At 39.7% G+C, this 26,333-nt stretch overlaps 2 protein-coding genes across 6 annotated transcripts in view; one reads left to right on the plus strand and one right to left on the minus strand.

Moving 5' to 3' along the window:
- The first annotated feature begins 343 nt into the window (after positions 1–343).
- Positions 344–26,333, plus strand: part of MND1 (meiotic nuclear divisions 1) — a 63,252-nt gene continuing 37,262 nt past the window's right edge. For 4 of the 5 annotated variants that reach the window (XM_038559061.1, XM_038559063.1, XM_038559060.1 and 1 more), the window contains exons 1-4: positions 344–391; positions 6,842–6,907; positions 11,893–11,950; positions 15,575–15,723. In XM_038559061.1, coding sequence (XP_038414989.1) covers positions 389–391; positions 6,842–6,907; positions 11,893–11,950; positions 15,575–15,723 — 276 coding nt within the window. In that variant the 5' untranslated portion in view covers positions 344–388. Of the gene's footprint in view, positions 392–2,453; positions 2,627–6,841; positions 6,908–11,892; positions 11,951–15,574; positions 15,724–26,333 lie in introns of those variants that run through there. The other variant, XM_038559062.1, reaches the window with a different exon arrangement.
- LOC106559787 (60S ribosomal protein L17) lies at positions 10,267–10,888 on the minus strand. Its single transcript, XM_038559065.1, has one exon. The coding sequence runs from the start codon at positions 10,848–10,850 to the stop codon at positions 10,296–10,298; it is 555 nt and encodes a 184-aa protein (XP_038414993.1). The 5' UTR covers positions 10,851–10,888; the 3' UTR covers positions 10,267–10,295.

Below are 26,333 nucleotides of genomic sequence, written 5' to 3' on the forward strand. Positions count from 1 at the left end.
TCGGCCCAGGGCACAGTCCTGGAGACCCGGGATCGAGTCCCGCATCAGGCTCCCTGCATGGAGCCTGCTTGTGTCTCTGCCTGTGTCTCTCTGTCTCTCATGAATAGATAAATAAAATCTTTAATAAAAAAAGGAGTCCCATTGCACGCCGGGGGCGAGGAGGCCGAAGCAGCAGAACCCCAGGCCCCAGGCCTCGGCGCTTCCCGCAGGCCCCGCCCCTCCCGCCGGCCTCCCCGCTCGGCCGCCAGGGGTCGCCGCGCACCGCCCAGGCAGAGGCCGCCGCCGCCCCGCCCCGCCCCGCCCCTCGGCGCTGTAGGCGCCAAAGTCAAACCCGCCCCGCCCCGCCCCGCGCGCAGGCCCGGCCGCCGGAGGACCCGCCGCCCGCGCCATGGTAAGCGCTGAGGCCCGCTCCGGCTCCGGCTCCGGCTCCGGCCCCGGCTCCGGCCCCGGCGGCGGGCGCCCTCGGCCCTCCGGGGGCCTGGCTCCCGGGGAGGCCCCCCGTCCCCCGCGGCCCAGGGCGCAGCCGAGCCCCTCGGGGCCGGGCCGCGTGTGCCCCGCGCGCGGCCGCCGGGGGCCCGGGATAGACGGGGACTCCGCGAACCCGCGGGGCCCGCCCGCGAATGGCCCCGAGCCCTGCACGCCAGGGGGGCGGGGGCCGCTGAGGGCCGCGGGGGCCGCTGAGGGCCGCGCCGCCGCGTGACCTGCCCCGACCTCCGGGCCGCGCCGCGCTCCAGGCCACCCTGTGCCCTTGTGAACGTGACGGCCTCCGGCTCCTCGGGTCATTTTCAGGAACCTTCAGTTTCATGTCTTTTTTTTTTTTTTTTTCTTTCTGCTTCAGTTGGCAGAGGATCAACACCTAATTAAATGGATCAAAGATTTTAATATCTTAATTTAGTGAAGTGGCCGTTATTTCGCTGGCCAAGGACCGAGGCTGCACGGTGACTTCTTTGAAGATCCGTGTCCAGATGCGCTCACGACTGATAACGGCGTCTTTGTGGTTGAGCTAACAACGCGGCCACCTGGGCGCGACGCCGGCTCCGAAACCCAACCGGGGCGCGCCGAGGGCCGGGGCGGGGGCCGGGGCGGGGGCGCGTGCTCGCGCGGTTCGCGGCCTGAAGCGGCGGCCCCGGAGAGCCGCGGCACCACCGCCGGGTTTTGCCCTTGCGCCTCCTCTCCCCGTACGAATCCTCTTCTAATACTAAATGGCAATGTGCTGCTAACTGCTTGCAGACGCTCAGCCTCTGATCATGAAATAAGTCAGAATAAAACTCTTTTGAGATCCAGCCTATTTTTTTTAATGGATGCTCAAGAAGTGAGTTTAGTATTACGTTGATCAAAAACAGATTTTTGTTCTCTTTCCTTTTTTTTTTTTCTTTTAAGATTTTATTTATTTATTCATGAGAGACACAGGCAGAGGGAGAAGCAGGCCCCATGCAGGGAGCCCCACGTGGGACTCGACCCTGGGTCTCCAGGATCACGCCCTGGGCTGAAGGCGGCACCGCTGAGCCACTGGGCCTGCCCTGTTCTCTTTCCTGATTGTGAATCGATAGTTGTTTGTTTTGATTCGATCAGGCTTGGTGAATAAAGTCGTAAATCCAGGCATATTTTTGGAATTGGAGGAACTGCAGTGTACCCCTGCCACTTCTGGGGGCAACGGGTATCAACTACTTTTAATTTTTTTTTTTTTTAAAGTCAGACTTTATTTTTCTTTTTTTTTTTAATTTTTAATTATTTATTTATGATAGTCACAGAGAGAGAGAGGCAGAGACACAGGCAGAGGGAGAAGCAGGCTCCATGCACCGGGAGCCCGATGTGGGATTCGATCCCGGGTCTCCAGGATCGCGCCATGGGCCAAAGGCAGGCGCCAAACCGTTGCACCACCCAGGGATCCCTACTTTTAATTTTTCAAAATGTTCTTACAATTGCCAAACAGGACTCCTTTTTTTTTTTAATTTTTATTTATTTATGATAGTCACACAGAGAGAGAGAGAGGGCAGAGACACAGGCAGAGGGAGAAGCAGGCTCCATGCACCGGGAGCCTGACGTGGGACTCGATCCTTGGTCTCCAGGATCCTGCCCTGGGCCAAAGGCAGGCGCCAAACCGCTGCGCCACCCAGGGATCCCAGGAATTTCGTAACTCCTAATTATTCGGGGCACGTTCCTTAGATGGATAGTTTCTTAAGTGACTTCAAATACAGGTTTCCCCTATTCTTTGAAGGTAGTGTTTCTGTGAAGTCTTCTGTAATCTAAAATGGCATGAGGTGAAGAAACAGTTATTAATTTATATGGGAAAAGATTTTGAGCATTCCTAGACCCCTAAAATAACGTCTCATAAGCCGCTTTTTTTTTTTTTTCAATTAAAACATTTTTTTTTTCCTCAGGCTTCTCAGATACCTTAGGACACATCTTGCTAACAGATGCACGAAGTAAATTAAGATCCAGCACAGATGCTTACCAACACAGTTCAAAGCTATGGTGGCTTATGCTTGAGATGCTGGATATGGTTTCCAGGGAAGGATTGTGGCACAGCCATTCCTAAAACAAACACTGAGTGCTATTTTTGCTTTTTGCCTTTTTTCATGCAAGTGAAAATGCTCTTAGGATTTCTTTTGATTAATGAAAACAGGTACTATTGTGTAGTTCTTGTGAAAAGTGGGGACAGCTGTATGTTGGTCAGCAGGGAAGCTTGGTTGTCCTCAGGTCTTGACTCTCCTTACTAATTTGAATGCATCTCTGACTTATGTGGTCAGCAGATTTTCTTTAATATTAAGTATTAAATGAGCCCATGTTGATTTTTTTGGAGAAATTCCTAAATATGAATTAGCGTGGCATAGTTTTACATTAGTTATTTTAATTCTGGCTGCGATACTGTCCTGTGGTTAATAACGAAAACTATTTCTAGTCATGAAAGAGACCGATGAATAAATTGGCCTGAAAACAATGTAAAGGGATGATCCAGCCATATTTCTTGAGTGATTTTCATAGCTACTGAACTGAGTGATAAGAGCTTTCCTAAAACTGTGTGCCTCCAGGATACTAGGCTCTCCTCATTGTTTCTGGATGGCAGATTCTTAGGGAGTCCATGAATCTTTCCAAGGAGCTGTTTTATAATACCAAAACATTAGGAACCTTTCCTAAAGCTTTGAATCTTCTCTCCACTGACAAGGCTACAGACTGAAGTCCTAAAGGGATCTCAGTGCCCCTGACCCACCTCTAGATTCTGGGGTGAGAAGAGGAGTGTTCTCAATCCTGGGGCTGGTTAAAGCACCTTAAGAGGCTTTTAAAAACATGCCTGCCTAGGCCCAGGTCTGGTCTCAGAGATCCTGATAGAGTTCAGATGGCATACGCCTTGGCATCAGTATTTTTAAAAAGCTCCTGAGATGATTCTTTTTTGTTTTTTTTTTTCTTTCTGAGATGATTCTAATAGCAGTTTGAAACCCACTGGACTAGAGAAATGAGCCAAAAGAGCCTTCTTAACTAGGTGTGAATTTCATGCTTGGTTTATTCTCATACTGCTGAGGCCAGTGTGAAGGGAGGCTAATTAAAGCAATATTGAATGCTGGCTCTCGACTCCGCGTTTAGTGAGTAGGTCTATATGGTTTCTCGGACTGAGATTTGTGTGATTTCTCTCAGAAAGTCAGTAAATGGTTATCACAGAATTCTTTTATTTTTAGTTTACCCTGTGTCATATTTATGGGAGTGCAGTGAGTGTTGTGGGGTTTGGGAACCTAAACAGTCTCACATTTTAGGCTTGGGGCTTTAGAGACATGGCCTTGGAGTCAAGGGCTGGCCTTTGTGTCTGCTATAACCCAGCACCAAGCTCTTGGAAGGCCAGCACAGTGCACGTTCTGAAGTTTTCAGCCAGCTAAGAAAGACAAGTATACGAATTGATTTAATGAAGGTGTGTTCTTGACAAGTATATGAATTGATTTAATGAAGGTGTGTTCTAGGAACACATGGGATGATGCTCAGGCTGTCCTGTGAGCTCAGGGAAGCTCTTTTACAGAATGCTTACACTAGGCCTTAGGAGACTTTAGAAGTTTTTGAATTTGCAAGAGGAGCAGGTGTTTTAGATAGAATAGTTTTTTATTTTATTTTTTTTTAAGATTTTATTTATTTATTCATAGAGATGCAGAGAGAGAGAGGCAGAGACACAGGCAGAGGGAGAAGCAGGCTCCATGAAGAGAGCCTGACGTGGGACTCGATCCAGGGTCTCCAGATCACGCCCTGGGCTGCAGGCGGCGCTAAACCGCTGCGCCACCGGGGCTGCCCAGATAGAATAGTTTTTTAAAGACACAAATGGGAAAGAGCATGCTGGGAGTGGAGAATTACAAGTACAGATCTTCTTCTTACAATAGAGTTACACTGTGATAAACCCTTTGTGAGTTGAAAATATAATTAAGTCAAAAATGCATTTAAAACACCTAACCTACAGAATCATAGCTTAGCCTAGCCAACTTTAAACATGATCAGAACACTTAGACATATAGCCTGTAGCTGGGCGAAAGCATCTAAGACAAAGCCTGCTTTATAATAAAGTATTGGATATCTCCTGTAACCTACTGAGGACGGTACTGAAGGCAAGTAACAGAATGGAGGTGTAGGTACAGGATGGTTGTAACTATCGATTGTTTACTTCATGGTCCCTTGGCAGTTGACCATTGCTAGCCTGGGGAAAAGATTCAAATTCAAAATTCTATGTATGGTTTCTACTGATTGTGTATCACCTTCGCGCCATCATAAAGTTGAAAAAGTCGAACCATAGTCAGGGACTGTCTAGTTTTTGTATTATAGCTCAAGTTAACTCTCCGAATTATGGTAAAATTTGAGGTGGGGAGTGGTATTTGTGGGAGGTAGATTGGGGTCAGGTGATTAAGGGCCTCGTCTATCAGGTGGAGTGATTGGCTACTTCTGGATGGTTCGGAGCCACTGAAGGCTTTAAGCAAAGGAGAGGCATGGGTAGATTTGCTTCTTGGCCATGTGGAATGTGAACTTAGAGGTGAGACCAAGTGTGGCCAGAGGGCTTGCAGGTATGTTGCAGGAAACAGAACACATAATGAAGGCCTGAACTGAGGTAGGGTTTGTAGGGATGGAGCAGACAGGGTGGATTTGAGAAAGTTAAGCACTAAAATTGGCAAAACTTGGTGATTGCTCTGGTGTGGAGTAAGAGGTGAAGGAACATGGGATGAGTGCCAGGCCTCTGGCGTGGCTAAAAAGATGGTATCTGAGCTCCAGATCTAGAACAGCAGGTTTGGGGAGTAGATGTAGGAGAAGAAGAGTTCAGTTTTAACCCTCTGAGTTTGAAGTCTGTCCAGCAGGCAGGTAGATGCATGAAATTGAAGCTCAGGATCATTCTTCAGAGGCTGATGTAAAGATTTGAGGATTCAGCTTAAATGTTAAAACCATAAAAGCAGAAGAGATCAAAGAAAAGGTGTGAGGAGATGAGGGGATCAATAAAGAACCCTGCGGGAGCTTCAGTGTTTGCGAGCAGCAGACAGAGGAAAAAGAGAAATATCCCTATTTTACCAGAACAACTCATCAAGGAACCATCTGATAATTTTATTGCTGTGAAAATGAGTGAGTGGGTTTCTAGGCTGTACAAATAGAATAAAGACTCGTGCACTCTGGTGTGTGTATTCAGAATGGCATTGTCAAATCCCTTTCCCCATCTATTGAAGGCTTTCATTTTCCAGGGGAGTATTGGTTGAACAGGCTCAGTGTTTGTTTTCTGTGTCTCCTTTTTTATGTGGTACAAAGTGTTTCAAAGTTATTACTAAGCAGCTTATGTTGTCTCATAACCCTGTGTGACTTTTGAGCACGTCACTTAAAAAATATTAGTGTGGAATTCTCTTATTAGAGATGATAGTTCTCTCTTTTGTTATTTTCTGTGAATCTTCAGGTTGAGGGAATTTGGCCTTTTTTAAAAAAAGTTGGATTTTAGCTTTATATATTCTAAATACAATATAGTGTAAAATTTACAATCAACAGATTGTAGTTATATATTAATTATTGTATTTTTAGTTGGCTAAACTGTAGTTATAGAATAATAGTTACCTGCAGTAGGCCTCTGTTTTCGACTTGGATAGGTTTTTCCTTCCTCCAACCTACCCTGCAAAATGCTACTAAATGTCGTCTTACTAAAACATAACTAATCTTGTCACTCTCCTGTTTTAGAAATTACTCAGTAGCTTCTCATTGTCTAGAATAACATACATTCTCTTGGACTGGACAATCAGCCTCCTGTGATCTGGCTCCAGATGACCTTTCTCACCTTACATGCCCCTCCCTCTACATGTACCACACAGTAATCATCCCTGAGTGCTTGTTTTTCTGGAGCATTCCGTGTACTTTCATAACATCGTGCCTGTGTGTTCGAAGGACACCTTGTCACCATTTCTCAACTTGCCAAAATCCTTTTCATCTCTACCCTTCCTAGATAGCCCTCAACCTTCCCTGTGGTGGAATTCATTGTGTCCTTGGTAGCAATTTGTGCAATGACCTCTTCATCATTTATTAGTGGTGTCTATTTTCTTTGAGAGGTTGTAAGTCTCTTGAAGGTAAATATAGTGACTTATCATTGGATCATTTCATAAATACTGAATTTCTATTAACTGCCAGGCTCTGTCTCAACCACAGTTCTTATTACTACACTGGTACCACCAGCCACAAGGCTTGGCATATAGTAGTTAAAATGAGTCTTTAGGTCTGGCTCTGAGAGTTATCAAACCCATTGGCAGACAAGACCGTAACATTTCAGATGATGTTTCAGACCAAATTGTTTTTAAATGCAAGGTCTTTTTTTTTTAACACAGTGTTTACTGTTTTTACTTTTGTGCTGTAGTCAAAGAAAAAAGGACTGAGCGCAGAGGAGAAGAGAGCCCGTATGATGGAAATATTTTTTGAGACGGTGAGTTGTTTTCTCTAAGATTTTTAGTATTTTATGTCATTTTCTCCTTAAGTGTATGTCATTCAGTGTTTAACTGTACTTTTTTCATTAGATATCAATGCCCATCAATTTCTTGAAGAATAGATAAAATTCTGCAAACATTTTTTGTTTCTGTGAAGCTGTGGAGTAAGAAAGAACCCTACCCCAATGTTCACTTCTGTCCAGAATGATCTTTCTGAAGCATATATTTGATTGTGTCCTCTTTCTACCTGGAAATAATAATGCTAATAGTTGACATCTACTGAGTGCTTCCTAGGTGCCAGCATTGTTCTGATCACTTGGTGTAGGTTATCTGCTTTTTTTGGTTTTTGTGGTTTTTTTTTTTTTTTTAAGATTTTATTTATTTATTCATGAGATACATAGAGAGGCAGAGACACAGGCAGAGGGAGAAGCAGGCTCCATGCAGGGAGCCTGACATGGGACTGGATCCCGGGACCCTGGGATCAGGCCCTGAGCCAAAGGCAGATGTTCAACTGCTGAGCCACCCAGGCATCCCAGTGTAGGTTATCTGATTCCATCCTTTTTTTTTTTTTTTTTTTTTAAGATTTTATTTACTTATTCATGAACGACCCAGAGAGAGAGAGGGAGGGAGAGAGAGAGAGGCAGAGACACAGACAGAGGGAGAAGCAGGCTCCATGCAGAGAGCCCGACGTGGGACTTGATCCTGGGTCTCCAGGATCACATCCTGGGCTGCAGGCGGCGCCAAACCGCTGCGCCACTGGGGCTGCCCTGATTCCATCCTTTTTAACTGTATGAGATCAATACTGTTATGATCGTCATTCTACAGATGAGGACATCTGATACACAGCTTAATATACCAGCTCTAGATATCAAAAATAAAAGCAGTTTGTACTAGCATTCAAATCCAGGGAAGATTGTCTGATTTTAGAGAGTGCTGAGTACCGCCTCTTTACATTTATAAATCTGTCTGTGGTCTAACACTGTATCATGGTACATAGGCCACCTTAATTTATTCCAGATATTTGTGCCTGCCACCAATAGGAAATATGTTTGAAGTTTTAGGTCCTAACTGATGGAACCAGGATTCAAACCCAAGCACCAGGCTCTAAAGGCTACTTTGCTTACCATGTTGCTATACAGTAGCATTTTTTTTTTCTTCCATGTTTAAGTCCAAATCTTAGGCCTACAAAAAACACTAACTTCCTGTGTCTTAGCCTAAAACTTGACAAGACCTTCAAAGTCTAGTCTGGCCCCAACCTACTAGCTACTTTGGTTGTATACAAATGTGAAGAAGTTGGGAGAAAATGGCAAAATAGATATGAAATTAATAAGATAGTTAATGATAATACTTGACATTTTCATTTTGATAATGCAGATTCTCAGTAAAACAAGCAAAACATTCTGGGGAACCTTTGTTTTAAAAACTGCCCTCTAAGTTTAATCTTACTGATGTTATCTGCCTGTAATGACTTACCAAAAGTCATTGGCAATTCAAAGCAGAGTATTATTTTAATAATGATGATTAGGAAGGGACACCTGGGTGGCTCAGCTGGTAAAGTGTCTGACTCTTGATTTCAGGTCAGGTCATGATGTCAGGGTTGTGAGATCGAGCCCCAAGTTGGGCTCCACACTCAGCTCAGAGTCTACTTGCAAGCTCACTTCTCTCTCTGCCTCTGCCTCTGCCCCTCCCCCTGCTCTAGCACTCCTTCTCATAAATTAATAAATAAATAAATAAAATCTTTTAAAAAGAATGATGATGATTAGGAAGATAAATTGATAAAGTTTATATGTGGGGATTATGACTCTTCTACTGAGTTTAAATATTTTTCCTATGGTCTCAGCAAGAAAAGTAGATTTAATTCTTACTAGGCAGTGGAAAGCTGAGGTGAGTGGTGGGGGAAATGATTTTGTCATTTATAATATTGTTAATTTACTCAAGTATCAAAATTGGCTGTTTCAGATTGAAAATTTTTCAACCCTGCTATCAATGAATAACATCATATTGATGAGTGGTAGTAGCTTCCAGAAGTTCAGTAGTCACTGAGTTTTTATGTAAAGCTAGAAATTGATTGTATTGATTGATTTTAGTTCATATATTCCTATATATTCACTCGTGTATGTTTATATGTACGTACAAATATTATACAAATGTATGTATATTTGAAGTTGCTAATGTAATAGAAAAACTTAGTAGCATGAGAGCAATATAATTCAATGAGAGCACTTGCACCTGAAATCTGTTTTACCAAATAACTTTGTGACCTTAAGCAAGTATTGGACCTATGTCTCAGTTTCCTTGCCTATTAAAAAGGATAGTAATAATTGCACCTAGCTGACAGTGTTGGTATGAGGGCTAAATAAGATAATCCATGTAAATTGTTACAATGTTCAGGTCATAAGTACTTAATTACAAGTTGTCTAGCTTTATAACTATATGCCTTTCATGTGATCTTACATGTGATTTTATTTATTTATAGACATAAGTTTTAAAAAACATAAAAATTTGTATGTTTATATGTGTTATATGTGTAAAAATATGTGTGTGTGTGTGTGTGTGTGTGTGTATAAAGGTTTAGAGCCATTATATTCATCTCTCCTTTATTACTTCTATTTAATACTATGGAGAACTAATATTTCCTTGAGACCATATTCTCTGTTCACTTAAGTGACCACATTTTAGTTCTGAAGCTAGTACTTTGCAAGCCCTCTTATTTACACAGAAATGCCATGGGGGCAGCCAATATGTCCAGAGCTCTTCCTTGATGACCACATATAGGCATATGTCTCAGTGACTTCATATTCTTTTTCCAGGGAATCTAAAATGGTTGCAGATAGATTTGATTAATTGATTTTTAGAAATGTATTGGACGCCTGAAGGCAGTAATTTATTGCATATTTTCTGAGACCCTAAAATATTATCTTTAAACGGTTTATTTATAGACATGCAAAAATTGATTTTATACTTTAAGACCAATGACAGTATTTTCCTTAATTTACTAAATCTTTAGTGAGATGAAGTTACTTCTCCCAATATTTTATTATGAAAGATGAAAGAATTTTGCGGTAAATACCTATATGCCTAACATCTATATTCTACGTTAACATTTTACTCTGCTTACTTTATCACATATATATTCATCTGTCCACTCCTTTATCTAGGTGTTCATTTTTTTTGGAGGGGGGAGGGAAGAGGGTATACCCTTTAAAGAAGTTCTTTATACATGCTGGATACCAGTCTTTTGTCAGAAATTGTGTTTTGTGAATATTCTAGTCACTATTTGTCTTTTCAGTTTCTTAATAGTGCCCTTGCATGAACAGAAATTTTAAATTTTTATGAAGTTTAGTTTCTTTTTTTTTTTTTTTTATTTGCATTTATTCTATGCAGAATTTACTCCCGGGCCATAAGTTTTTGTTTCTTCAGTTTCTTCTGGGATATCTTTTTCTTCTGTGCAACCTCCTCTTCTGGTTTAGGAACAATCTGCTCTTTTTCAGTAAGAATCATCTCAATGTGGCAGGGAGAGCTCATGTATGGATTAATCCGGCCATGAGCCCTGTAGGTTCTACGTCGCACCTTGGGGGCTTTATTCACCTGGATGTGCTCAATGACCAGAGAATCTACATCTAAACCCTTAAGTTCAGCATTACTCTCTGCATTTTTAAGCATGTGCAGTAAAAATTCAGCACTCTTCTTGGGCCACCGACCCTGTGTCCAGCCCCACTGTTTGGCCTGCGCACACCTACCAACTCCACCATTGTAGCGACGGAATGGCACACACTGCTTCTGCAAAGTGACATCTTTCAGATACTTGGTGGCTTTTCGAATATGCATACCCTTGATGGCCTGGGCAGTTTCACGTGTGTTCTTAAAGTGAACACGAAGATTTGAACCTCTCGACTTGCATGATTTTGTAGGGTTTTCTGGGTCCAGCGAGTAGCGAACCATCTCCGGAGGTCACCTCAGGCCACTCGGGGGAAGAGCTGAAGTCTAGTTTCTATCCTATTGAAGTTACCTTCTTTTTTTTAATTTTTATTTATTTATTTATTTATTTATGATAGTCACAGAGAGAGAGAGAGAGAGAGAGGCAAAGACATAGGTAGAGGGAGAAGCAGGCTCCATGCACCGGGAGCCCGACGTGGGATTCGATCCCGGGTTTCCAGGATCATGCCCTGGGCCAAAGGCAGGCGCCAAACCACTGTGTCACCCAGGGATCCCGGAGTTACCTTCCAACCTATTGAAGTTAGAAGAAATAGATCCTAGATGTCCATTAAAACAATCACAATAATTCTGTTACAATTATTGAATGCTTGAGTCTTTTCATTTTTATTATCCAAACTCATTTTACCACTTCAACCAAGGCTTAGTACAAGAATAAAGGAATGTTCTACGTAGATTTTTTTTTCCAACTACAAGCAAGATTAAATATTCTACATGTTTATATTCCCATATTTTGTTTTGCATATCATGAACATGCTGACTGTATAGGTGAATAATTGATAGTCAAAATTATATAATTTTCCTATTGTTTAGGTATAGCTCTTCCAGGAAACCTTAAATATAAACAAATCTTGACAGTTGTCTGTTTTGCTTTTAGTTAGAACTGCTAAATCTGTGATATATGATATATGCTAAGCAAATCACTGTTTTCTTAAAGCGTCCAAGAGAAGGTAATTATCTCATGTTAAATAATTCATTATAAGTAGTTTTTATACTTCATTGAGAAGATGTTCTTTACATTCTGCTCTCCATTTACTTTAAAGACTTGCATATTTGTGCAAAATCTGTCCCTTTTAAATTGTGTTGAAGATATTGAACAGGATAATTGCAATTTCTTCTAGCTCTAAAATACTTGATTCTGTTGCAGTTACTAGGCACAGCTTTTATAGTACAATGTTTTGTTAATATAATTATGGTAAATATAAATATATAGTAGGAAATAAATACATATTTTTATCTCTTTTTTTTTTTTTCAATCTCTTTTAAACAGAAAGATGTGTTTCAGTTAAAAGACATGGAGAAGATTGCTCCCAAAGAGAAAGGCATTAGTGAGTATCAAAGATGTGCTGAGATATTTTGGGAAACATTGGTCATCTTTGCTGCAGCAGTCTCACTTTATGAAAACATAAAGTTCTAGAGATGAAGAATATTTGTAAAAGACCTTACATGGTATCTTTGGGCCATGGCCATGATTCTTATGTGTAGAATGTCTGCTTTAGGAAAATTAAAATGGAGTACACATGCATACCTGTATCTATACACACACATCGATACACAAATATACACCTTTATTTATTTATAGGTGTAATTCACTTCAAAAGAAGCAAAAACTGTTGATGTGTGTTCTGGTATTTGTTAAATATGACTTTGTATTTTTACATGGTATATTAGTTTTCTATATTATTGTAACAAATTGCCACAAACCTGGTGGCTTAACACAATAGAACTTATTTTCTCATAGTTCTGGAGACCAGAAGTCTAAAATCAAGGTGTTGGTAGGGTTGGTTCTTTCCAGAGATTCTGAAGGGAGTCTATTTCATACTTCTCTCCTAGCTTCTGGTTGTTGCCACCAGTGCTTGGCTTAATAGACAAATCATTCCGATCTCTTCCTCTGTTTTCACATAGACTCCGCCTTTGTTTTTTCCCATTTTGTCTCTTATAATGATACGTGTCATTGGATTTGGGACCTACCCTAAATCTCAGATGATTTCATTTATGATCCTTAATGGTGTCCTTTTACCAAATAAGTTCACATTCACAGATTTTGGGGGTTATCTTTTGAGGGGTCAGTGTTAAACCCACTACATGTGGTATATATATTTTTAAACTTTATTTTCATTGTATAACCTATACATGTTTATTTTGACATATTTGAAAATTATAAAGTATATAATCAAAGTAGAAATTGTTCGTAGGCCCTCTATTCTGGGATCACCAATGGTTAACATTTGGTGTATTTTGATGGCTTATTCTTAGGTTCTGTCTGTCTATGTATGTATATATCTGTCCTTTTTTTTTTTTTTTTAAGAGGAACCATACTGCATATATAGTTTTGAGTTTGTGTATTTTTTCATATAACATTATATCATCTACATTTCCCTATGTCGTTTGCTTTTTTAAAAAAATGACTTACAGTATCCGCATCCCCTAATGATTCATTCTGTACCATAATTAATAATTAGCTTAGCCTGTTACCTGTTGTTAAATGTCTAGGTTGTTCCCAAATTTTGCTGTTAAAATTAATGTGTATTGTGCTATCTTTAAATTCTTTTTCTAAGAAACTAATTTTTTAGAGCAGTTTTAGATTCATAGAAAAATTGAGAGGAAGGTACAGAGATGTCCTGAATGTTTCCCGCTCCCCATACATGCACAGCTTCTCCTGTTGTCAACATCACTCCCCAGTGGTACATTTGTTACAGTTGACACATCGTAATCACCCAAAGTCCATGGTTTGCATTGGGATTCATCCTTGATGTCATACATTCTGTGAGTTTGGATAAGTGTATAATGACATGGATCCATCATTACAGTATCATGCAGAGTATTTTTACTGCCCTAAAAAACCCCTGTGCTCCATCTATTCATCCCTTTCTCTCCTCACCCATAAATTTTTTTCCATATCTCCTACTACTTCATTAGGAAATGTTCCTAGAAGTAGAATAGAAAACAGAAACTTGTGGTGCCTGGGTGGCTCAATTGGTTAAGCATATGACTCTTGACTTCAGCTCAGGTCTTGATCTCATGCCTGAGTTCAAGCCCCACAGTGGGCTCCATGCTGGGTGTGGAGCCTACTCAAAAAAAAAAAAAAGAAAGAAAGAAAGAAAGACTTGTGTAGTTTTAAGCATTTTCTTATTTTCTTTTTAAAGATTTTATTTATTTGAGAGACGGCGAGAGTGGGAGAGTGAACACAGGCAGAGGGGGAGGGAGAAGCAGACTCCCTGCTGAGCCAGGGAACCTGATGTGGGGCTTGATCCCAGGACCCCGAGATCATGACCTGAGCTGAAGGAAGATGCTTAACTGTGTGAGCCACCCAGACATCCCGTTTTAGGCATTTAATATGTACTCTCAAAGTGCCTTCAGGAAAGGCTATACCAAATTATATTCACATTCATTTCTCAGAACTGTATTTTCATTTTCAGAATCCTTGACATTTCATTTCACTTTGTACTTCTTTACAAGTAAGGTTGAATGGTTTGCACATTTGGTGTTGATTTTTTTAAATTTATTAACTCTTTAGTTTTCTAATGGATTTTATTATATTTGGGGATCTACTATAGGAAAAATTAAAGTGGACATTAAAATGTGGATAATTTCTTGATACCGTTTTACTTAATAGAAAGTAAGAATTATTCATTAATTTCAAACATTTATGAAATATGACTCTACATTCTTACATGCTATTTTTTAAAGATGCTTATTTTTTATCTTACTGCTAACCGTAACATTCAGTTCACAAGTTTTTTTTTCTTTTTTAGTTTTCTTTTTTTAAAATATTTATTTATTTATTATATATGATAGACATAGAAAGAGAGAGAGGCAGAGACACAGGAGGAGGGAGAAGCAGGCTCCATGCCAGGAGCCTGACGCGGGACTCGATCCCAGAACTCCAGGATCGTGCCCTAGGCCAAAGGCAGGTGCTAAACCACTGAGCCACCCAGGGATCCCTATCTTTTTTAGTTTTCTTAGCAAAAAAGGCAATACACATTCATTGTTGGAAAAAAATAAGAAAAATGAACAAGAGGAAATAAAAGTTGGTTCTTACCTACCATTCAAAGATAACCACTGTCACATTTAGTGCCTATATTGTCTTTTACCTTTTTTAAAATAATTCTGTATAATAGATTTTGAATGCATATATATCCATGCTATTAAATACTTTATAACAAATTTAATGATTGGGGATCCCTGGGTGGCTCAGCGGTTTGGCGCCTACCTTTGGCCCAGGGCGCAATCCTGGAGTACCAACCGGATCGAGTCCCGCGTCGGGCTCCCGGCATGGAGACTGCTTCTCCCTCTGCCTGTGTCTCTGCCTCTCTTTCCCTCTCTCTCTCTGTCTATCATGAATGAGTAAATAAAATCTTTAAAAAAAAATTAATGATTACATGGAATCCCATCACAATAAAATACTTCTAAAAGTTTGGTTATTGGACCAGTTTATGATTTTTTGCTGTTGAAAACAGTGCTTTGACAAGTATCCCTATGCATGTCCATCATTATTTTTTTTGGCTGAATTTTATAACAATGGAATGTCTATATAAAAGTCATGTACACATCTAAGGTTTTAGATACATATTGCCAGATTTTCTTCCCATGTTGAGAGTACTCATTACCCTGAATGTTTTATTACATTTCTTAGTATTTCTAATTTGGTAGTCAAGACATCATATCTCATTCCTTTATTTTGCATTTCTTCAATTAATTAGTAGGGCCGAACAGTTTTATTAACTGTGTATTTTTGTAGATGTCCACTGATGTACTTTTGTTTTTCTATTCACATATTTGTCTTCTTTTGTTATTTTTAAAAACCCCTTATTTGTTTATGAATTAACCTTTGATCTGTAACATTTATTCCAAGTATCATCTTCAGTTTTTAGCCTTTTTTTTTTTTTTAGCGTTTTAATTACACTTCTGTTGAGACTTAATTTAGAGTCTTTAAAAATGATCTCTTTTAGCCGCTATGTCAGTGAAAGAAGTCCTTCAGAGCTTAGTTGATGATGGTATGGTTGACTGTGAAAGGATTGGAACGTCTAATTATTACTGGGCTTTTCCAAGTAAAGCTCTTCATTCGAGGAAACGCAAGTTGGAGGTTCTGGAATCTCAGGTAAGCCATCACAGTTAAAATCTACAGATTTGCTTTGTAAGCAAGAAATTTGAAGTTAGTGGTTTCCATTAAATTTTTAACATGCATTATTTGACTCAAAGTCTAAAGATAATCAACATTTCTTTCTCCTAAACAATACAAGGAGCTTAGAATGTTTTAACTTTAATCTTCCCACATGCCATGATATTATTTTGTAGTATTTTATGTTCTTTCTAGAGTTACAGCAAGATGGATGGGAAGGCACAGAGAGATCGCAAATACAGTTGACCCTTTAAAAACATGAGTTTGAATTGCATGAGTCCACTTATACATGGTTTTTTTTCAATACATATAATACTGTAAATGTTTCTTCTTCTTTTTAATGATTGTCTTAACATTTTCTTTTCCCTAGCTTGCTTTATTTTAGAATATAGTACATAATACATTTATTATACAAAATATGTGTTAAACAGCTGTTTATATTATTGGTAAGGCTTCTGGGCAACAGTGGGCTATTAGCAATTAAGTTTGGGGAGAGTCAAAAGTTGTATGTAGATTTTGGACTGCATGAGGTTTGCCCCTAACTTCTGCATTGTTCAGTGGTCAACTGTGTAGTTCTCCCCCACTATCCAAAGTGGAGCTTTCCTATGAAAACTTTTGTAACTAAAATGGCATAAAGTGAAAATGCACTTACCATTAATCAATATGGAAAGAATTTCTGAATGTTCCTGAACCCCAAAAGTAACCTGTCTTAGGCTTCTCTGATGCCCATAGGATACATCTTGCTAATGGACCCACAAAATAAAGATAAAGCACAGATGCTCATAGACACAGTTTAAAACTGTGGAGTCTCGTGCTAAGATTCTGAGTGTTGTTCCCAGGGAAGGAGCTTGGTGGGGCCACTTTCACTGCTCTGGGTGCACGCTACCTCTGTTATGGCTTGCTGCAAAATGAATGCCAAAACATTATTTTTGCTTTTTACCTTTTTTGGTATAAGCAACAATACTCTTCAGATTTCTTTTAGTTAGCAAAAATAGGTACTAATGTAGGTCTTTCATAGAAGCAAAATGGTATAATATGAACTTTTGAAAAGGGGGGGATACCTATACCACCCCTTCTCCCCACCTACACACAGTTTCTGCTGTGATTTGCATTTTGTATTTAGCATGGTACATTTGTTACATTCGATGAGTCAATATTGATACCTTGTTATTAAGTAAGGTCCATAATTTACATTAGAGTTCACATTTTGTATTTTATGTTGTGTGAATTTGGACAAATGCATAAATGTCATGTATCCACAATTACAGAGTCATACAGAATAGTTCATTGCCCTAAAAATCTTCTGTGCTCCAGTTATTTGTCCTTTCCTCTCCCCTAATCCCTAATAACCAGTGATTTTTTTAAAAAAATATTTTATACTTTTGCCTTTTCTGGAATGTCATACTGTTGGAATTGTGGTCTATAGCCTTTTCAGATTGGATTCTTTCACTTAGTAATACACATTTAGGTTTCTTCCGTGTCTTTTGGTGGCTTGGTAGCTCATTTCACTTTATTGGTGAATAATATTCCATTACATAGATGTGCCACAGTTTGTTTATTCAGCTATCAAAGAAAATCTTAGTTACTTCCAAGAACATGTATTTTGTCCGTACTACAAAATTCTATTGCATTTTAATTTAATTTTTTTATTCTTTTATACAACCGAGGGGGTGAATTATGTGGAATTTACAGTGTAGGCAAGAAGTGGAACTTCAGGGAAAAGGGCTATGCACTTGTTTTTGGGTGAAGCAAGGAAGACCCCTGATTAGAAGAAGACAGAAGATAACAGGAATAGGAAAAGTTAATCAAGAATAGTAAAGAAGGGACCCCTGGATGGCTCAGTGGTTGAACATCTGCCTTTGGCTCAGGGTGTGATCCCATAGTCCTGGGATTGAGTCCGGCATTGGGCTCCCTGCATGGAGCCTGCTTCTTCCTCTGCCTGTCTCTCTCTCTCTTTCTCTCTCTCTAGCTCTCATGAATAAATAAAATCTTTAAAAAAAAAAAGTAAAGGAGAGGAGTTTTTTTCCTGTTTGGTGATACTATGGGATTACATTTCTTCACAGGAAAATCCTGAAGCACCACTTTTGAAAATGTTGCTTCTGGGTTTAAGAAGGTCAAAATTTGTAGGCAGCCCTCAGTCTATGTTTTTAGTTATAAACAACACAAACTAACTCTGGTTAACAGCAGAAAAGGAATTTATTGAAAGATACAAGATGGACTTGCAGCATCACTAAGAAGGTTAGAAACCCAGTTCTAAAAGTAGACAGGAACTGAGGGAAGGTGCACAGCCAGACCACAGCCAAAGTCACACCATGAAACCTGTGTGATGAGGATTGTTCAGCCCCAGTGCCATGAACACTGCACCTAGCTCTGCTGACATTGGTGACCTCCGAAGATGGTTCCACTGGTACTCCTGACCCTGGCTAAAGAAGCAGATGTTGCTGCTACCCACCTTCCCTCCCTGCCCCCTGCCAAAACAAAACAAAACAAAACAAAACAACCCACCCCAAAATAAAGAACTTCTGTCCCAGCTGCTAGTCACAGTTTTGGGAAGTACATGTGATTGGCCAAGCCTGGGTTATATGCCCATACTCTAGTTGCCAGGGGGACTGGGGAAATAAATAATTGGGGTTTCTATGTTGGGAGTTAGGTCCCTCCTGTTGGCACCAGCAATTCTCCGAAATAAGAAGGGGGTTTGAATGCTGAGTAACACTCTCTCTCCTACCAGGATAGATACTTACAAAATAAATTGAGAGAAAAAACTAGAAAAGAACACAGGACTTGGAGTGAGAATAATAAACAACAAAATTACTGAATACCTGCTGTCTTCTGTGTGCCAGATACTATTCTAGGCACTTGGAATCTATTGGTGGGCAAAGAATGGAAGCAGGGAAACAGGTAGGTTAAATTCTTGGAATAATCCAGCTGTGAAGTAATGGTGATTTGGACCTAGGTGGTAGCAGCTCACCTACACTTCCTTAGCTATAGGTAGCCAGTAAGTTACTTAATTTTTTTCTCTTTTCTTTTTTCTCTTTTTTTCTTTTCTTTTTTCTTTTTCTTTTTTCTTTTCTTTCTTTTCTCTTCTCCTTCCTTCCTTCCTTCCCTCCTTCCTTCTCTTTCTTCAAAGATTTTACTTATTTATTCATGAGAGACACAGAGAGAGGCAGAGATACAGGCAGAGGGAGAAGCAGGCTCCCTGGAGGGAGCCTGATGTGGGGCTTGATCCCAGGACCCTGGAATCACAACCTGAGCCAAAGGCAGATGCTCAACCACTGAGTTACCCAGGCACCCCCATTTTAAGATATTATTTATTTTACAGAGAGAGAGTACATGTGAGCCAGGGGAGGGGCAGAGGGAGAGAGAGAATCTCAAGCAGACTCTGCCCTGAGCACAGAGCCCAACTTGGGGCTCGATCTCCAGACCCTGAGATGTGACTGAGCCTAAGTTAAGAGCTAGACACTCAACTGACTGAGCCATCCAAGTGCCCCCCAGTAAGCTACTTTCTGTTTCTTGTAAATTTCCTTGTGAAATTTAATATGAATGGAATCACATAATATGTATCTTTCATGACTGGCTTCTTTCATTTAGTATAATGTTTTCAAGGTTTGTCCATGTTGTAGTATATATCAGTGTGACATTCCTTTTTATGGCCAAATAATATTCCATTGTATGAATTTACCACATCTTATTTATCCATTCTTCAGTTGATGGCTATTTGGGTTGTTTCCACCTTTTGGCAATGCTGCTATAAACTTCATGTACAAGTTTTTGCATGGATATATGTTTTCATTTCTCTTGGGAATTACTGGGTCATATGATATGATTAATTATTTGAAGAACTTCTGGACTTCTTTCTAAATTGGCTGCACCATTTTACATTCTTACCAGCAGTATGTGAAGCTTCCAATTTCACCGCATCCTCACTAAAACTTAATATTACCTGACTTTTTTGAATCTAGCCATCTTAGTGGTTGTAAAGTGGCATCTTATTATGGTTTTGTTTTCCATTTCCCTGATGACTAATGAGGTTGCACATCGTTACATGTATTTACTGGCCATTTGTGATCTTCCTTAGAGAAATGTCTATTCAGATCCTTTTGCCCCTTTTTTTATCTTTTAAACATGATGCTGCATTTTTTCCCTGCTAGGAAACAAATGCATATTCATCACTCAGCAACTGTTTTTAAAAATTAATCATAAAATTAGAAACTATACAGGGTAATTTACTTTTAGGCCTTATTGCATTTTCCTGTCTTCATGGCTTTTGTTCTTTTATACTCTTTGACCATTCCCTTGCCCTTCTTTTCTACCTAGCCAAATTCTAAACATCTCTCTTCTGAGAAGCCATCTCAACCTCCCAAAGCTTATGGTGTTTAGGCCTTCTGTAATATTTTTAGTTTTACCATAATATAATGTATTGCTTTGACACATACTGTTGGTTTTCTATGTAATGAGCATTGCCTTTTCTTCTTTACTAAACTTTTTTTTTTTTACTAAACATTTTTTGAGACAGCAGTGTATCTTACCAAAAAAATGCTCCTCTTCCCGTACTCCCTTGCAACTAAAGGAATGGAAAACTGTTCTGATGAGTGAGATGTATGTAGAAGACTAGTTTTGAGGCTTGTAGGAAAATGTTTACTTTCCTGGTAAAGGCAAACCCCTTACCCTTCTTTTCCATCACATGGACATGAGATCATATGGTAATTCTACAATAACAAGCATTAGGATGAAGACCTATTCCTTAATGTCAGAGCTTGAATAAAAGGTTTGGATCTCTGATGGCATTTTGAGATGCTGCACTAGCCTTGGACTGCCTAACCTCTGGACTGTTTAATCCAGTTTTAGTTAAGTACTCTGTTATTGTAGCTGAATGTATTCTAAATGAATGAAATTGCTTTGAAAACTTCTTTTACATAAATGTGACTTAGATTTTTTTATTAATTGCCTATCATTTTGTAACAAACTGTGTACTCCAAAACTTTGGGCTCAGAGAAACAAATGCTGATATTTCACAGTTTCTGTGGATCCGGGCATGGCTTAGTTAGGTACCTCTGGCTCAGAGTCTCACATAAAGTTGTAGTCAAACAGATGGCCAGAGCTGCATTCTCATCAGAAGCCTCATCTGGGAGAGGATTTATTTCCAAACTCAACCATATGGTTATTGGATTTAGTCCCTTGAAGGCTGTTGGACTAAGGGGCCTTGATTCCTTGATTGTTTTTAGATGGAGGCCTCCCTCATTCCTTATATCCAGGGCTTCTGCATAGGACAGCTTGCAGTATGGCAGCTAGCTTTCCACAGAGCAAATATGTGGGGAGTCTAAGACAGAAGCTACTGGGTTCCTTGGCAACTTAATCTTGAAAGTGACGTCTCTACATCTGCTACATTCTGGGTTGTTGGTTTTTTTTTTTTTTTTTTTTAAGATTTTTATTTATTTATTTGTGAGAGACACACAGAGAGAGAGAGAAAGAGAGAGAGAGGCAGAGACACAGGCAGAGGGAGAACCAGGCTCCACGCAGAAGCCCGATGTGAGACTCGATCCCAGCCAAATCGAGACCAGGACCACGCCCTGGGCCAAAGGCAGACACCCAACTGCTGAGCCACCCAGGCACCCCTGTGCAAAACATTTTATCAGACACTGGAGGTAATTTGTAAAACTAGAAGTCAAGATTCATGATTTTTAAGAACCTGTAACCTGTGCTAAAGATATTCTGCACATGAAAGAGTGAAATTAAGAGTGAAAATTGTAATATGAATTGTGAATGAGTGGTAATTAAAAGTGCTGCGAGAGAAGTTGGGATTTATATAAAGATAGAAAGTACTCACTCAGTGTTGCAGTGAACCAGATTCCAAATTCAAGGTTGCTCGGAAGGATTAGTTTATTCAGCCAAAGTAAAAGGTTAGCTTCCTTTTGAGTTTCTTATTAATTACTTCCAGGTTAGAGAGAGAGTGGGGGAAACTCTAAGTTTTCTTTCTCTCTCTCTCTTCCTCTCCCCATGTCCCCCTCCTTCTCCCTCCCTCCCCCTCCTCCCTTCTTTCTCCTTCCTTCCCTCCCTTCCTTTTCATCATTCTGTTGTGCTTTGGTTCTGCCCGTGATTCCAATTATGTACAGGAATGTATTCTTCTCTTGAGAATGGACATTCTTATAGTAGATCTGAAAATTAAATCAAGAAGCACTTTTTTTTTCTCCCTTGACTTTAGGTTGTATGTATTTTTTATTATTATTTTTTTTAGGTTGTATGTATTGATCATTATTAAAGACAGTCTAAAGCCTCATGGTTATAATTTATGTTTCTCTTTAATATTTTCTAAGATGGCAAATAACCCATCAACTATGTGTGGGTCGCATTAACTGCTTTGACAGATATTACTATATGCCTGCTCTGTGCATGCAGTATGCTAAGTTCTTTGGGCAATATGAAAATACTAGAATATGGGCAGCCTGGGTGGCTCAGCGGTTTAGCACCGCCTTCAGCCCAGGGCCTGATCCTGGAGACCCGGGATCGAGTCCCACGTCAGGCTCCCTGCATGGAGCCTGCTTCTCCCTCTGCCTGTGTCTCTGCCTTTCTCTCTCTCTCTCTCTCTCTCTCTCTCTCTCTCTCCCCTCCCTCCCTCCCTCCCTCCCTCCTCCTCCCTCTTTCTCTCTCTGTGTGTCTCTCATAAATAAATAAAATCATAAAAAAATACTAAAATATATGTTTCATGTTGAATAATTTACACTGTACTTAGTAAAGCAAGATAAATGCCTTAAATGATTAACTTTTTATGAAAAGACATAATTAGCTTTTTAGTTTATGTAAGATTAGTGCCAAATATTGTCTGTTCTATGGGTCCTAATTGTTATGAGTTTAGAGGATGGAAGATATTTATAAATCCACATACTTCAGGGAGACTTCTTAAAAATATTTTGGGCTGCAAGTTGAGTAGATTTAGATAGATGGAGAGATTCTCAAGGGGGACAGAGGGAGCCACTTATGCTGATGTTGAGAATGGCAGCCAAAATTCATTGAATACTTAGGTATGGTTTTAAGAGTTTATCTTGGTCCATTTAGGCTGCTATAACAAAATACCCCAGACTGGGTAGCTTTTAAACAACAAAACTTGTTCTCTCATAATTCCGGAGGCTGGTCAGGTAGGAGTACTCTCCTGGGTCACAGGCTTCTTGTATCCTCAGGTGGTTAAATTGCTTAGGAATCTCTCTGAGCCTCTTTATGTGGTAATCCCATTCCTGAGGGCTCCAGCTTCATGACATCAATACCTCCCAAAGGCCTTACCTACCTAAGGTTATCAACATTATCTTTGGGGGTTAGAATTTCAACGTCTGAACTTTGGGGGGAACACAAACATTCATACCATGGCAGAGCTTTTACATGCTTTCCAGCATTTGACTCTTTTTTTTTTTTTTTTTAAGATTTTATTTATTTATCCATTAGAGACAGAGAAAGAGGCAGGCAGGGCCCCATGCAGGGAGCCCAATGCGGGACTCAATCCCAGGACTCCGGGATCAAGCCCTAGGCCAAAGGCAGGCTCTAAACCACCGAGCCACCCAGGGATCCCCTAGCATTTGACTCTTAACGACTGCATGAGCTGTGGGTATTATTAACTCTACCTATGTGAAAAGACTGAGACACCAAGAGAGTAAATTTAAGTTGCCCAAGGTGACAGTATTAGTAAATGGTAAAGCAAGATTTGAATCCAGGCATTTTGACTCCATATTCCTTCCACATAACCACAGTTAAACAAAACTTTAAAGCAAATAATGTTCAGTGGATAGTTGGTGACCAGTTTGGAAAGATGTTGGGTTTTGTTGTATAGTAGTAATGGGAAGATAAGGTTGGAAATTGTATTGAGGCCCACAGTATGGGGTGTCTTAGTAGTTGGTTGGATTTTATTATGTACACCAAGCAGGGGAAGTTGAAAATGTATATTTTTATTTATTTTGCTGATGTAATTGCTTTTAAAAATTAGATTATAAACTTAGAAAATAATGTTACATTGTGATATTAAGCAAAAAATTCCCCCTCTATATAGATGAGTAAGACCTTATAAATGTTGCTGACAACAGTGCAATATGTAGTAGTTTATTTCTGCATGGTTGAAATAAATACTTGGGTTGGGTGGAAGAAATAATTGTTAAGCTGGTCTCTAAATAGCTATGACGTAGATACATTCCTGGGCCTTTTCACGTAAATTGTAACTTTCTTGGGCAAGAAAAATTTATGTGGAGCTGAGGGTAGTGGTGCATGGTTAAGTCTGCTAGTTCTTCTGAAATATATGCAAATATGTTATGCTGTTTGGATGGTAGTAGAAGCAACTCTTTTGATTCAACAGAGAATAGAAATAATTAGATCTTTTTCTCAGAAGTTTTTGTTGCGAATTTTTACATAGCTTCAAAATTAATTACATTATGGGAACTCCCCAGTGAAGTGGCATTTCTCTGTATCCTGAAGAACGTATAGAACTTTTTAAAGGTCAAGAGATGATTTTTTTCTTCTTGATAACTGTTTCAGGAGTTTTGGCTAAAACTTGCTGATTTTTTCCCTATATGATAATGATTTTAGTCTGTGTGTATGTATGAGTGTATGTGTGAAAGAGAGAGAGAGGGCAGCCCGGGTGGCTCAGCGGTTTGGTGCCTGCCTTCAGCCCAGGGCGTGATTCTGGAGACCCAGGATCAAGTCCCACATCAGGCTCCCTGCATGGAGCCTGCTTCTCTCTCTGCCTGCGTCTCTGCCTCTTTCTCTCTCTCTATGTGTCTGTCATGAATAAATTAATAAAATCTTTAAAAAAGAGAGAGAGAGAGGAAAAGTGTATATGTATGTGGCAGTGTGTGTGTGTCCGTGGTCTTTTTGAATATTTTTTATAAAGAAAAGCAAGACAAAAATGCATTAGGATCAGCCATTCTTTGCATTATCTCCTAGTTCTCCTTTTCTTTATTTCAAATAGCTTGGCTTTAAAAATGAAGGAATAATTTCAACCTCAAGGAAATGACTTCCTTTATTTTACCTTAGCTTTATTGATGGATGTAGGGTGTTGTCCTATAATATGTACTTTACTGGATATGGGCAATAATTATTGTGCTTGATATGCTAGTCATACAGAGTCACCTGGCAGTATTGGAAATAGCTGACCACTACAATTTGAAATGCACATTTTTTAGTCTGTTCCCAAAAGGAATACCATTTCCAATATGCTTTTATTTTTGTATTCATGCCCCTGTCTACCCTTCCAGGACTGCTTGTTCTGACATGGATATTTCTTTTCTTAACTGCCATAGTACCCTGAGTGTAACTCCAATCCACCACCCTGAGCTGCACTTATTAGTTTACTCAGCCCTATCACATAATCAGCCTGTATCCTCAGGACTGGGCACAGTTCTTGGTAAATGACAGATATTTGACCAGTGAGTGAGAATTAAAAGAAACAAAAGATATAAAGTTAGTTCTAATGAAACCATCCACTGATTCAGAGAATTTCATTAGTGCTGCAGCAAATCTATATAGCAGTTTTTAACTGATTTTTAAAATTTAATTAAGAGGTCAGGATTACGGAAATCATAGCTTTTTAAAAATTTTTTGCTCTGCTAAGGTCTTCCATAGTCCTTTAAGTTCTGATTTGCAACCAATTTATTAGGAGTGGAAGGTAGTCTAGGGGACACATTTTCTAGAAGTAGGTTTGTGTTAAGCATTACATTTTGAAATCCACAGTAAGCTGGATTTCAGACACAGTGTATTGATTTTGGGAGAAACTAGTAGATTCTTTTATGATAATTAAAGATTTATTTTTAAACTAGTTTTTAGAAATGAAAATACAGATTATTTATTGCCTAAACTGAGTGAATAAAGAGTAGGTCCACTCCTGGACTATGTGGACAACTCTGAAATGTTTTTACATAAAAATAAGCATTGCTTTGATTGAAATTCATTCAGTTCAGTGAATGTGTAGAGTGAATGCTTTCCGTGGTAGGCATTGGGACTAATGAGAGGGACATAATCATAAATTAGATAGTTCCTGTCCCCAGGACCTCACAGTCTAGTGAGGAGACACGCATGTCCACAAATCATTGTGTGTGATATGTGTTATACCGAAGAAGATGGTAGTACAGGGAGAGGTGAAAGTTAATTCTGCTGAGGATATCCTTTGCGGTTATGGAAGAAGACATTTAAGTTGGTTCTGGCAAGAATTATGGGAGTTCATAAGGGTGTTATGGGTGAAGGGCATAGTGAGTACAGAGACCAGTATGTTAAGGCAGTGGCTTAACAGAGTAGACTCAGGACCCAGATTCTTTAGATTCAAATCCAACTTCTTCCATTTACTGGAAATCTCTGCTGCCTCTCTTTTCTCATATGTAAAATGTTCCTACTGTTTCCTACTAAATAGGGTAGTTGTGACAACTAAATGTGTGCTATAGAACTGCTTACACAATGACTAATACATAGAAATGCTTTTTTTAAAAAAATAAACACTGCACCCAACCTGGGGCTCAAACTGAGGTCAAGAGTCACATGCTCGGGGATCCCTGGATGGCTCAGCGGTTTAGCACCACCTTTGGCCCAGGGCCTGATCCTAGAGACCCGGGATCAAGTCCCACATC

This window comes from Canis lupus, chromosome 15 (assembly GCF_011100685.1).
Source record: "Canis lupus familiaris isolate Mischka breed German Shepherd chromosome 15, alternate assembly UU_Cfam_GSD_1.0, whole genome shotgun sequence".
In the NCBI taxonomy this organism is placed as follows: domain Eukaryota; kingdom Metazoa; phylum Chordata; class Mammalia; order Carnivora; family Canidae; genus Canis; species Canis lupus.